Source organism: Propithecus coquereli, unplaced genomic scaffold (genome assembly GCF_000956105.1).
Source record: "Propithecus coquereli isolate 6110/MARCELLA unplaced genomic scaffold, Pcoq_1.0 Scaffold108, whole genome shotgun sequence".
NCBI lineage: Eukaryota > Metazoa > Chordata > Mammalia > Primates > Indriidae > Propithecus > Propithecus coquereli.
The window spans coordinates 558,337-572,000 of NW_012134747.1; the positions used below are offsets into that span (position 1 = coordinate 558,337).

General features: G+C 32.7%; 1 protein-coding gene across 1 annotated transcript in view; it reads left to right on the top strand.

Moving 5' to 3' along the window:
- CCDC132 (coiled-coil domain containing 132) overlaps positions 1 to 13,664 on the top strand; it is a 139,247-nt gene that overhangs the window by 23,686 nt on the left and 101,897 nt on the right. Inside the window, exons 7-9 of the mRNA XM_012647392.1 lie at positions 496 to 613; positions 695 to 730; positions 1,906 to 1,988. Coding sequence (XP_012502846.1) covers positions 496 to 613; positions 695 to 730; positions 1,906 to 1,988 — 237 coding nt within the window. The remainder of the gene's footprint in view (positions 1 to 495; positions 614 to 694; positions 731 to 1,905; positions 1,989 to 13,664) is intronic.

A 13,664-nucleotide genomic window follows, 5' to 3' on the forward strand; every position in this document is an offset into this window, starting at 1 on the left:
GTTAAAAAAAATTACTATTTTTGTATTGTTTGGGTGAGTGCCTTTCAAACTGTTTGTGGTAAAGGAGCAGTTTTTTCTTTTCTTTTTGAATGTCCAGTCTATCACAGGCTATTATTTTTGTAAAATGCAGTAAAAAGAAGTTACTAGGAAAATGAAATTAAAAAACCCAGACATACAATAAGGTCTTAATTTTTTAAATTATTAGAGTCACAAAGAATAAAATTATTCTGTCTGCGTTTGCACTGTTCTTAAATGCTTAATCGCGATTTCTGTACTTTTCTTGTCATGGACCATTAGTAGTTTGTGGGTTGGCACTAGTCTGCTTGCCGTGTTTTGAGTAATGCTGGTCTAGATTGAGCCATTGAATAAATTTGTCAAATAGTGGTAGTTACTATCCCCAGTTTTAATAGTAATCCAGGTAACTACCTCATTAGTTGCCTAATTTTTCTGTGTGGGTACTAGGGAATTTTAACTATTTATTGTTCATTTTTGCAGACACTTGAATATTGCAAAGGAAGGTTTTACTCAAGCTAGTTTAGGCCTTCTTGCAAATCAGAGGAAACGTCAGTTGCTGATTGGACTTCTGAAATCTCTGAGGACTATAAAAACATTGGTATATACAGGTCACTTTTTAAAAATTAAAACTTAATTTTGTGGTTGAAACAGATTTTACCTTTGATTTTTGTTTTTTCAGCAAAGAACAGATGTACGGTTAAGTGAAATGCTAGAGGTAAGTTAATAAGGCTTGGAAATTGTTGATCTAATAATATTGTATCTTAATAGAAACATTATAGTGGACAAAACTCAGATGTGCCTTTTTGTCAAATTGGTATGTGGCATAAAGAGCATTTTTAGTCATGTGAAGGTACTTGCTCTAGATCTTTTTTCTGTTGACATAATGTATACTTCATTTAGAGAAACAAATTTATTTTGGGAAATATTTACTTTGTATTAACACTGGAATTGTTAACATTAGTCTTTTGATTGTATTGCAGCCAAATAGCAATAAAATTATCTTTCGCATCTAACAGACAGTAGTAATTTAAGAAAGATGTGATACTTTAGTTATTTTTGGTTTCATATATTAATTTGTTTTCTGAGTGAGCCATCTGTTTTCTCTTTGATGCTTTCTTAGCATTTTCTGTCTACTTCTGTCATAGAGTTCACCAAAGCATAATATAATATTTGTGTTTCCTCATAATACTTGAGCTCCTTAGGTAGGTACTTTGTCATTATCTCAGCATCCTGGGTGGTTTGAATTGCATATGTTGAATTTAGGTATGAGCAGAGGGAAAATTTGTTGTGGTTTTCTGTATAATTGTTGTATTACTTCTAAACTATTACTACTAAACTAAGTTTTGAGAAATCCATGTGAAAAATTCATTTGGCATTAAATTACTGTTAGGTGATAAAAAATATTCTGAGGTTATGAATTAATATTTTACTTTTCCACATTTATTTCTTTATAACTATTTACTAATTTTTTGGTGGGAGAACTGTTGAATGTTGATTACAAATAGAATGCATACTGTTTTGGAGTATTTTATGTAAACATTACTGAAAGAAGATATGTTAACAGTTCAAACCTTCCCTGTGAAGCAGCTTATAATTTTATATAGGCCTTGTCCATAAGTCATGGTCTCATAGGGCGGTTACTATGTATTTAAGTGAACAGAAGAATATTTTAAGTACTTTTTCTGTGCATTCATTTTAGGCCTAGAACTAGTTGCCTCTTTATATTTTGTTATTTGTCTATCATTGGTGTTCTAGTCTTTGTTTTAGAGAAATTAAAATTTTCTGATCCTGCAACTTTTGGTTAAAGTATGAACAAAGATGTGTTTTTACCAGAGGCTTTAAGAAAGAAAAAGTTCCTAGTCTAATGACTTCTGTTGTTGTTATCCTAAGGAGGAAGACTATCCAGGAGCTATTCAGTTGTGCCTGGAATGTCAGAAAGCTGCCAGTACTTTTAAACATTACAGTTGTATAAGGTAAGGTAATATAAACATTTTAAAGCTGATTGTATTGTCAGTTTTTTATGTATGAGTTGTGTAATATTCTATGTTAATAAACATCAAAAGTTAATATAAAGTGTTATTTTCTAGGTTAACATTCATGTTCATAAATGAGCGGTGCAATAAAATTATAAGTAGTAGTTCTTAAGGTGAAAGAGCAGATACTTTTTAATCCTGCCTCTTCTTCTCACCTCATTGAAATTCTTTTTTCTTGTTCTTTCCAATCTGGTTGATTTCATTTTTATAGAGTAGTAGACAAGAATAAATTCGTCCGTTCATGTCTCCATTGCATCTCTTGGGAATTCTTCCTCCTTAACTTTGCCCAGCTTATAAATATTGAGGGTATTATTGCAACTTGTTTTTAAAATCCAGATGGTTCATGTGTTTGGCTCATCATGATAAGAAGTCTTTTGGAAAATTTAAGTATGATTTCAGTTTATATACTAATCATCTTTGTAATATTTAAGTGATTATTTAATGTGTTACATCTTTTAAACAATTGTTATAAAATGTACAATGCAGAAATGGCTGCTGCATCTTTTGCTCTTAGTTCTAACTTTATTAATAGATTTTCGGTTTGCTTAAAATGAAGGGTTTGTATTACTTGTAACAGTACCTTGGGGGGGCTCTAATCCCTATGTGTAATTTCCATCATTCCTCTAAAGCCATTACAAATAAATATAAAAGCTAAATAAAATAGTGCACTTGCCAAGCAAACTCAGTTTTAAATTAAATCTATACCTGTCTCAGAATGCAGCCTCTTTGTCTCTCCTATGAAAATTCTGATATTCGGTGAGCATGACTCACTGATGTTGTAGATGTTGGTTGCTAGTATCTGAAAAATTAACATATTATGGTAGAGCAAAACATTACTACAAGTTTGAATTAATTTTTTTCTTCGGTATGCTCTCATATCATAGATCTTTGCTGAGTATAGGATAAAGGCTAGATATTTTTCTCCCAGAGATGCTATTTAAATATTTATGGTATTTTTTTCTTTAAGATCATGCAGATTGAAGTAACACCTTTTTTATTTGATTAGGATATGAATAGTTGGATAGTACCAGTGATAAACTTAATGATGTCATTTATACATTATTAGATTAAATGAATAGAGAATTAACTTTAGTATGTTGAATGTATTTAGAAATTTCTAACAAGGCATTCTGGGTCCTGAAAGAACATATCCATTTGAACTAAAGCATCTACTTAGTTCATTTTATAGTGATAAATCTGTTATAGTGGTAATAGCTTGTTTATTGGGTGAAAATAATTCAGGCAATTATGTATTTTCTGAGTGTTTACTATAGCCAGGTGCTTTGCTTTATAATTGGTAGTATAGTGGTGAACATACACAATGTAATCATTATAATCCCTGGTTTTATAAAGAACATAATCTGTCGAGAAGGACTTCTATTAAAGTAGGCACAGGTGGACTTTTTAGCGAGAAGGAAGCTGCATATACAGTGGAAGCATTGGAATCTCACTCTCCTTAGAAGGTCAAGACTGAGGAGAACCTGAAGGAGGAGCAGGAGGACTTAGATAGGCCATGACGGGCTTGTGGGTAGGAGATTCTGGGCACCATGAATGACATCTTTGCTGCAGCAATGCCAAGCAAATGAGGACTGAAAATATCTATTAGATTTATACTAACAAAGAAGTCATAGTTGACCTTGTTGGGGACAGATTTGGTGGGATTTGGTTGAAGTATAATTATAAGGTGAGGAAATTTTGTGACAAGAACAGATGTGGAATTATGAAGGAGAAAACTGAATTTTGAAAATTGATGGGAAAGAGGGAGAGGTTGAAAGTAAAATGAAAAACATAATAATATACTAATGTTTTGTGGGGATTATAGCAGGGATTGACTTTGAAAAGGTCACTATCTATTATAATAGGAAAGAGTGAGTGTGAAATTTCGTGGCAGGAGATTGAGGGAGCAGGTGATATGTTAGGAACTTTATATATAATTAAAAATTCTATTTTAGCTGTGCCAAAGTAAATATCTTACATGACGTGAGTTAACTATAAAAAATGTCTTTGAAAGAAATTCTCATCAGGACTTTTTAAAGTTGGTATGAAATAGCTTCTAAGCACTTTTTCATTAATGTATGTTATAGTGATAAGTAGAGGAGGTGTGGCTACGGTTAACAGACATGGTAAAAAGCCTGAAATTGAAAAGATCTGCAGTTGAAAAGATTTAAATTAATAGTTGTTTTATTTTAGGTAATAACAGTGTATAAGAAACATGCTATGTTTACCTATGTGAGTCATGCATATAATAATAAGAAAAAGTTGGTCTTATTCTCTACAAACAGGTAAAAATACATCACAAATACATTCAAATATTCCAAGGAGTACATTGTAATGGACTTTTACCTTAGGCTTCCCAGGAAAACTGTTAGATGGAGTTGTGTTTTTAACTTGGCGATTGAGTGACAATGTCAGGGTGACTTAGCAGAGCTCTCAGTTGGAGCTGTTTGGTGGTGATGACAGCCCCTCTGCCAGCACTTCCTCTTCCCCTCATGCCAGCACAGTGTCCTTTGCTAGCCACCGTTCTCCCTGACACCATTCCTGCTTTCCCTTCTCTTGTTATTTTATTCTTTTGTTCACAGTTGGGAAAGTGTAATAAGTTTGTTCACTTCTTTTGGAGATAATGTGATGTGGGATACAGGGGTAGGGTTAGTTGATATGTATGTGGGACAAGTTGAGTCTACAATAATCCAAGACATTTTATTCTAACATCCTTTTATTTTTGTCTTTATTAATTAGATGCACCTCTTTTATTCTGTGTATTTATTTTTCTTTCTTTTGCTCTTATTCCTCTGGTCTTCCAAACACTATGGTGTACCAAGTCTTGAGCTCTCTCGTTGGGCCTGTTCCGACACGATTCATCCGTACTTTAAAAATTCATTTTATTGACCCAAACTTGTGGAACTTAGCCAAAAGCAAGATTTAATCTTTGCTTGGACCTGAGTGAATCAGTGAAAAATCATTTGACACTCTGGTATTCATAGGAGTGGTAATTAATTTTGAACTGAATTTACATACTCTCATTTTTTAAATATTATTTATATTTATATTTTTATTTTTTTTTGATGACTAGAGATTCATAAATATATTCCCTTTAGAAATTTTTTTTAAGTGAACCACCCATGATTTAGAGCATTTCTGGATTCTTGTGTGATTTTTCTTTTTTTATTTCAAATGAATTTATATGCACAATGCTGGTCTGCTTAATTTTTCCTTGGTCGATCATGTGTTCCTCTTTTCTAATCATATCACTCCTCTATTGGAAACAGGTTTGTGGTAGAGGGCAGAGACTCTGTTGCCTAAGGAAAGGTACTAGGGAGTAGATTATATGAAACAACTTAGGGTTGACTCTTATGATTCTAAAAGTAGGAAAAACAGAATTCACATATTTTGCTTCTGCACAAAGAGACATTGACTATATATCTAGTAAGTCTCAGATTATATGACTCGATAGTTTTATACATGAAATGCCAAGTATAATTGCCCCTTTGTATCTGTGGGTTCTGCATCCATGGATTCAACCAACTGCAGATCAAAAATATTTGAAAAAAAAGTAACAATGCAGCAATAAAAACTAATACAAATAAAAAAAAACAATACAATATAACAACTATTTACATGCATTTACTTTGTATTAAGTATTATAAGTAATCTAGAGGTGATTTAAAGTATAAAGGAGGATGTGCATTTGTTATATGCAAATACTGTGTCATTTTATATAAGGGACTTGAGCATCCATGGATTTTGTTATTCACAGGGCGTCCTGGAACAATCCTCCACAGATACTCAGGAATGACTGTAATTTTATGATTCACCAGTTGGTTGAAAAAATGAAAGAAAACTGGTACCTCCTCTGTACCTTGTATCTTCCTTGAGATATGCTGTGTTTCAGCATTTTTAATAAAAGATACTGTAATGCCAATTTTTTTTTACTTTTATAACTGACAGAATATTTTTACATTATTTAACATTTCCCGAATTGATTGACAGAGTTATATAGTTGGGATTTATTGAGAATAAGAATCAGAGTGTATTTATGTTAAAATGCATCTGTGAATGAAGCATTTAATTTCTTTTTCACTTGAAATTTACCTAAATTAGTTTTAAGAAAAGTTATTTTTAAAAGTCAAAACTGCTTTATTATTTTTATTTCATTTGAAAGGAACTACTTGAGGGAACCTGAGAACATTCTGTATCATGCACTGAAAAGTTTGCATACTATCAGTACTAATTTGTTGAGTACGTACTCTGACATAGATGTATTTAATTTCTCATAATTTTTCTCAGAATATGATCTTGACAGTTTAGTGAAAATTGTAGATTATAGAACTTCTGTACATCATACAGGAAATGAACATAGCTTTTATCTGCAAATACAGCAGTACTAGGGACTTTTCTTCCCCTGTTGTTCTTAATGCGTTTCTAGCAAGATGTGTCTGCTTTCTCTTTCTCTAGGCTCAGGTCAGGGACCATCAGGAACCCTGCCTGGAGTAATGTTTGAATATTGAGTGTTTCTGCTGGGTCACCAGGCGTGTTAGCTGGATCGATTGCCTAGATCCTGAGTCCTTCTTGCTCAGTCAGCTTGGACTGAGTTATTGATACCATGCTACCCTGACACCATCTGCATTCTTTTATTTTAACTTGTTTTCCTCTGCCTCCCTCCCCATGTTGAACTGTTTTAAAATAATATCTACACATGGCAAAAAACATAATAAACAGAAGCATTTTAAACAAAAAGTAAAGGTTTTTCTCTTTGTCCCATTCACCATTCCCTCTCTGAGTAATCCACTTTTACAGCTTATTAATTTTTTCTTGGTAGATGTCATTGTAATTTTAAATACTACACTAAAATATTTTTTTCCTGATTTATCACTGTAGATAATTGTCTATTGCCCGATCAGTTTCTTCCCCATAATAAAATATCAATAGGAGATGGGGATTTGGTCTACTTCCTTTATTTCTCTTCCCCTCTCCATCTTCTAAGTTTTGTTAGTAAAACTATTATTTTATTTGATCAAGTTTATAACATTTATATTCTTTTTGCAATTATAATTAAGTCTTGTGTGCTTTTTCAATGGTTTACTTCTAAAAAATTAACCTGATAGAAATCGTGTATGTATTATGATTATATAAATATTATTATCTGCAGAACTAAGTAGAGTGATTGATAAAATAGGAAAAGTCCTTTGTCTCAATGCAAATCAAGGTCCATTAGTATTTGTTTAATTTCTGTTGAACATTTTTCACTTTTTTTAAGGTCCTATTGATGTTCTTCTTTTGTATATTCCTTTATCTTGTCTTGTTATAGTTACCTCTGATAGAAATTTTTTTTGATACGGGGTACATGGGAGTAAACTTTAAGATTTTGGAATCATTTTAATTTAATCCATACACATGATTGAAAGAAAAATTATTTTTTTCTCAGAACAATGAAAATCATTTTTCTAGTTGTCTTCTAGCCTCTTGTTTTGTAAGACAGAAGTCAGATGCTATTCTTGTTATTTCATTATAAATGGTATCTTTTCTTTAGAAATTTTTAGGATTTTCTTTTTTTCCTTGGTGTTCTAAAATTTCACTGGTCATTTGGAAAAGTCATCTATATCAAACTCTTCACTCTAGATGATAGGATAAGAGTGAAATATTATTTATTTAATGCTTGCTGCATGAGATGCTGTGTTACTATACCAAGAGCTTTGGAAATTTATTTGTTCTCTAGGAATTGTAATAACAGGCTGTTAATATGGGGACTGTGGAATAATATGCCAGTAAAGAGCAGAGTAAGCAAACAAAAGACCATCGTAGATGTTCATATTGCCAATGGCTCATCTCTTATACCCCTGCAGGAATGGGAAATATTGACATTTATAGGAGTGGGAGTAGAAGCTAGGCACTGTTAGCTGTGGCAGCACTGACTGTACAGTAATTCTAAATTAGATTTTAATAATGTTTTCTCACTAAAGATCTGTTTTCTAGCTTTTAAAAATTGACTCATGACGATGGTGATAGTGACAGTGGTTATGATAATATTTGAAATTTTTTGGCCTTTGGTATGTGTCAAGCATTGTACTAGTCATTGTCATTATCTTACTTAGTATTCATAAAACATTCCTCAGAGGTGGTTGTATCATCTCTATTTTTTAGATGAGGAAATCGGTGTTTTCTAGAATAAGTAGCACAGTAAGGATTTAAACTCCGTTCCGTTGGAATACAGAGCTTGTGTTGTTAATCACTACTACACTATACTGTCTAGTAATATAATAGCTACTATATAGTGGGAGCTCATGGATAGTAGGCCAATTTTTATAATTCTGTTTCAGTAACTGAGTTATGAACTTATTAGAGTTAATTGTATTTTCTTCCTAAACTTGTTTTGTCAGTTATGTTTTTTACTGTATTTGCATGTTGTTTAAGTAAATAAACTAATGAAATGAGACAGAATTTTGTTTTAATCATTAGCTTTTACTTGATTATTATCAATTTTTCTAAAATGAATTATTTCAATTTTTCTAAAATGAAATTGAAATACCAAAATTTTAGTAGCTTTTCTAAGAATGAATTATGAAATGAAACTAGTTTTTGAAGGTAAGTTGAATGAGTTGGAAAGACAAAGTGTATCGTTAAAAATAAATTTCCTTTAGAATTTGTTGTGAGACAGTTCATAGAAATGGAGGGATATAAGGTAATTCAGTGTGATTTGGCATTTGGATTTCTTTACATTTGTCTTTAAGTTCCTGCTTCACTTAAGAGAAAATGAAACTTAAAATTGCAGACAATTTATTTGTGATTTGGCATATACGAGACTAAAAAGTTAAAACTCCAGTGAAATGAAAAGAAAAGGCTCTAAGTCAAAAGATGTGTGAATGAAGTACATTTGTACAATTTTAGTTAAAATCTTCAATACGGATGTAAACATATGCGTGTGTGTATGTGTGTGTGTGTGTGTGTGTGTGTGTGTGTGTGTGTGTTTAAATTTTCCTGTTGACCAACTAAAAAGTCTTTTAGCACAGGCTTGGCACACTTTGTCTTAAAAGGGCCAGATAATAAATATTTTAGACTTTGTAGGCCATAAGGTCTCTGTTGCAACTATTCAGTTCTGCCCTTATAATCCAAAAACAGCCATAGATGGTATGTAAAGAAATGGTTGTAGCTATGTTCCAATAAAACTTAATTTAGAAACATAAGCTGCTGGCTGGATTTGGCCTGTAGCCTCTGATCTCTGTTCTAGAATTATAGTTCATAAAGTTTGGAGATGTTTTGAGCATTTAGTATTCTTAGTAATGGACTTTGAACTTTGTGGTGAATGACTGTGTTCTAGGTTAGGTCAGGGATTTCTGAACAGAGTGAAGATGGAGATCTAGCTAGATCCAAAGTGATCCCAGGAATTCTATTATAGTCTGGTCATACCTGGTTTGAAGGATCATGTGGACACTTCGTGGTACTTCAAAGGTGTTGGTTTAGCTTCACAGTGTTTGAAAAATCAGGTTTTCTTTGAGATCTGCTGATACATTCTCTGGTTCCTGTGAGTAGATTGAAACCACTGGAGTAGGCTCTGATCTAAACAGACTGGAATGTCCTGGGGCCATGGACATACAGTATAAACCTGGAAATCCGTCTATTTAAGTTCATTCTAAAAGCTGTAGAACTTTACTGCACCATATACAAAGATATGGAAATTGGGTAACTGGTGTTCAATGTTTAGTAGAATCATGAAACAGCTAGAAGCACCCTTTTCGATCTTGCCTACCTTAATATAGGAATCTGATGCCCAGAGATATTAAGGGACTTGACTTAAATCATATAGCTTGTTAATAACAGAGCAGGGAAAGATCATTTAGATGCTAATTATCTCTATGCCATCTGATTAATATATTTTTGTATAGTCAGATTTGTTCAAATTCTTGTATGTAATCTTTCTAGGACTCATTCTTGTGAGTGTGTTTGTGTCCTATATCAGCTATTTAAAAGAATACTATTAGTTTTTTATGGGTATGTTATCTTTAATATTTTCTGTAATGATGGTAAAAATGCTCGGCAGAATTGCTTGATTTATCCCATTCAGCTTGCAGATAGCTTTTAAGAGCTTTTAGCCTTCCATCTTAGAACTAGTAATTTTTTGACCATAATGTAGCTTTTATTTATCAAAATGTTTATGAATAGATCCTTTTAACATACTTTGATTAATTGAAATGGCTTGAATTCACATTTCTAAATGATGGCTAAAGGCTTCTTTAAAAGCTATACAGTTAATGTCCACTCTTTAGTCACATAATTTATATATATTTTTTTGATTAGTAAATTGTCAAATTGTAGTTGTAGATTTTGAAATAATATATATGAAATAATTTTTAATGTAACAAAAATATTTGATGATTTTGTGTTTATAATCTTCTGCATGCTATTTACATTACCATGTTTGTATTAACTCTTAATACATAGTTTATAGATTATTTAACTGTAAATAATAGCAATAAAAATATCTAGATTTATGATAATTCCATACATAAACACTAAAGCCCAATTTTTTTGGTAGAGAAGCTGAATAAATCATTACTCTCACCTGTGAATGAATTTAGATGTATTTATTTTTTCTCCAAACTCAAAATATTCCCTGAAAGAATATGTTTACTGGTTCTGAATTACTCATTATTCCAGGTTTCCTTGCCATTCTAGCTTCGGCCTTGGGTGAATTTTGAACTCCATGTGATAGAGGAGTAGAATTACCTTTGGCTCTGCTTATCTCTTTTTCTCTTGTTAAGGCACCTGTAGACCCAGGGTCTAGTATGGTTCTTTTTCTTCTAAAACATCCTCCTCCCTTTTATTCTAATGCTTTAGTTTTATTTATTGAGGTAGAAAATAGGGACTAATGGAATGATGGCACAATTTTGCCATTTTTCTTTGGTTTGAAAATTTGATTCAGGAAATATTTATTACCTGCTCTGAGTCGGATGGTGAGTTTAGTTCTGGGGAGTCACTGGGGAATAAGCCACAGTGTCTTGTAGACTTGTGCCTTGGAGACACAGTCACAAGTATTTCTTACTATAATACAGGGTGCTGTAAACAGAGTATTATGAAACTTACAAGAGCAGTTAGTTAGCAGGGAAGGACTTGCCAGAGAAAATGGCATTTGAATTGGGCCTGGAAAGATAGATGGACATTTGTGAGCAAGGAAAGAAGAAGGGATATTCTAGTTATTGTGAACACTATATGCAAGAACCCAGGGGGCGAAAATCTGGGGTTTGTTTAGGGAGTTGCGCACAGTCCATAACGCTAAAATATAGGAATCGAAAACTGAATGAGAAGTTAATTTTTTATGTCAGATTGTTAAAGGTCGTACGTGCCATACTAATTTGGGACTTTATCCTTAGTTTAATGGGGAACCACTATGCCTTTTAAAGCAGGAGATTAATGTGATTTTATTTCTGCATTACTTAAGAGCTACACTCAGATGTCTTTAGGACCAGGTGGGTAACATAAATGTGAAGCTGCCAGGTTTAAGACAGCAGGGAATGGTAGGGCCCACAGGACTGGAGAGTATTTGCCTTGCCTAAAGCTTTAACGTATAAGCCATTTGAAAACACTGTGTTAGCCAAATCACATAGAATATTGACTAAATCCAATGTGAAGTTAGACCCCTGCTCACAGTTATCCCTGACAGCTCTTTGGAGGATGTTGTACAATGTTTGGTTGATGGTGCTTGTCAAATAAATGAACAGAGGGATTAAGGGGTAGAATGTGTGTATTGCATGTGGAGTTTCATTAGGAGCCTGTTAGAATTCAAGCAGAAGGTGATAGTGCTTGAGTTAGGACCGAATTGAGAAAGGATAAGCATGGGTGGATATGGGAAGTACTGAAATGAAAAGGTGCAATTGTCAGGATTTGATACTAGTTACATATGAAAAAGGAAGCATTAAAGATGACTGGGATTTTCAGCTTGGATTGAGTGGGTGGTGATGCTGAGAATCGAGACAGAGAACATGGGAGAAGGAACATCTTTGTGAGAGAGAAGATACTGATTTGGTTTTCTTCGGGTGAGGTGAGGATTTATTTAATTCTAAGTGTTAAGACACTAGCATGGGTATCCTTTCTGGGCATTGTTTTGGGGACATTAGCTCTCATTCTTGTTTCATTTGTTCATTCATTTATTATTTTTTTTAGACAGGAATTGTCCTAGAATCATTTTTGTAAAGGAAAATCTCAGTCTTGCCTACAAGTGTTCCCTTAACCTCTATCTTTGGATTTGGCTGTATTTCGGGCATAAATCCTGATTAGGGACCTTAATTTTTCTAATTCAAAGCATATAGTTTAGCTCACTCTCAGTTTTTCCTAGGGAATATAATCTCCAATCCTCAACTTCAATCCAGAGTACACTTATGATAAATAGTGTTTGTAGAAAATATATAATTCCTCTAGATGTTTGGACATTTATTCTTGAGACCATCAAAAACTGGATTCCTGTATTATATTGGTTTTACTTTTATGACAAATTGCTTTATATCTGCATATCTTTCTCCCTCTAGTGTTATCTCCTCAGCTTGCATTGAAAGGCTCTAGAAGAAATACACGCAAAGAACCCATTATTTTGTATATCGTAAGGATGTTGTCAAGGGTGTTGTGCCTTAGGAGATAAAAAAATCCCCTTTATCAAGACTCTGGCAGAATTTTCTCTCAGAACTTAATGCCAGCAAAAGTGATTTTTATTTCTTTGTTTTGTTTAGATTTTTTTCTCACCTTGAGCTACTGATATGTTTTGGTATTGTGGACACTGAATTGTGTATTATGGCTCTCCTTGTTTGCTTTGGCTGCTAGGACTTTGAGAGTCAAATTTATAATCAGCAGATACCAGTAAAAAAACCTTGTATGATTTTGTTAAAAAATTTTGTATTGGTGTATTAATATGTATCTTCCGCTTGTTCTTAACTGTTTTAAGAATAATTAAGTTTTAATCTTTTATTTAAATATTTTCTCTATGATCGTATTTGTTTTATTAAACATTGTAAATCTTTTTTAGTAATGAGATATAATAATTCAAATAATATTGTTTTTTTTTTTTTACTAATCTAGTAAGAATTAAAGGGAAAAAATCTAGTAAAAAAAATTAACTGTATAAGTAAACATAACTGTAACTACCACCTAAAAATAGAACATTTCTAATACTGCAAAAACTTCCCTGATATACCATCCCAGTTATTCTTCCAAGGCAATCAATTCTGGCTTCTGTCACCAAAGTTAGTTTTGCTTGTTTAGAACTTTACATGAATGGACTCATACAGTATGTACTGACTTCTTTTGCCCAACATTATGATTTTGAGATTCAGGTGATTTATTTTCATTGCTGTAGTCATTATGGACTATATCACACTTTACTTATTCATTTAATTATTCATAGACAATTGTATTGTTTCAAGTTTTTGTCTATTAGAAATAATGCTGCAAGGCTTATCTGTACATTTCTGTTAGAAATGTATCCAGAACTAGAACTGCTGGGATATAGAGTGTGTGTTGAGTTTCAGTAGGTATTACAGTTTTCCTAGAACTGCTGGGATATAGAGGATATGTTGAGTTTCAGTAGGTATTACGGTTTTCCAAAGAGATTGTATCATTTCCCTTACTCTAGCATTG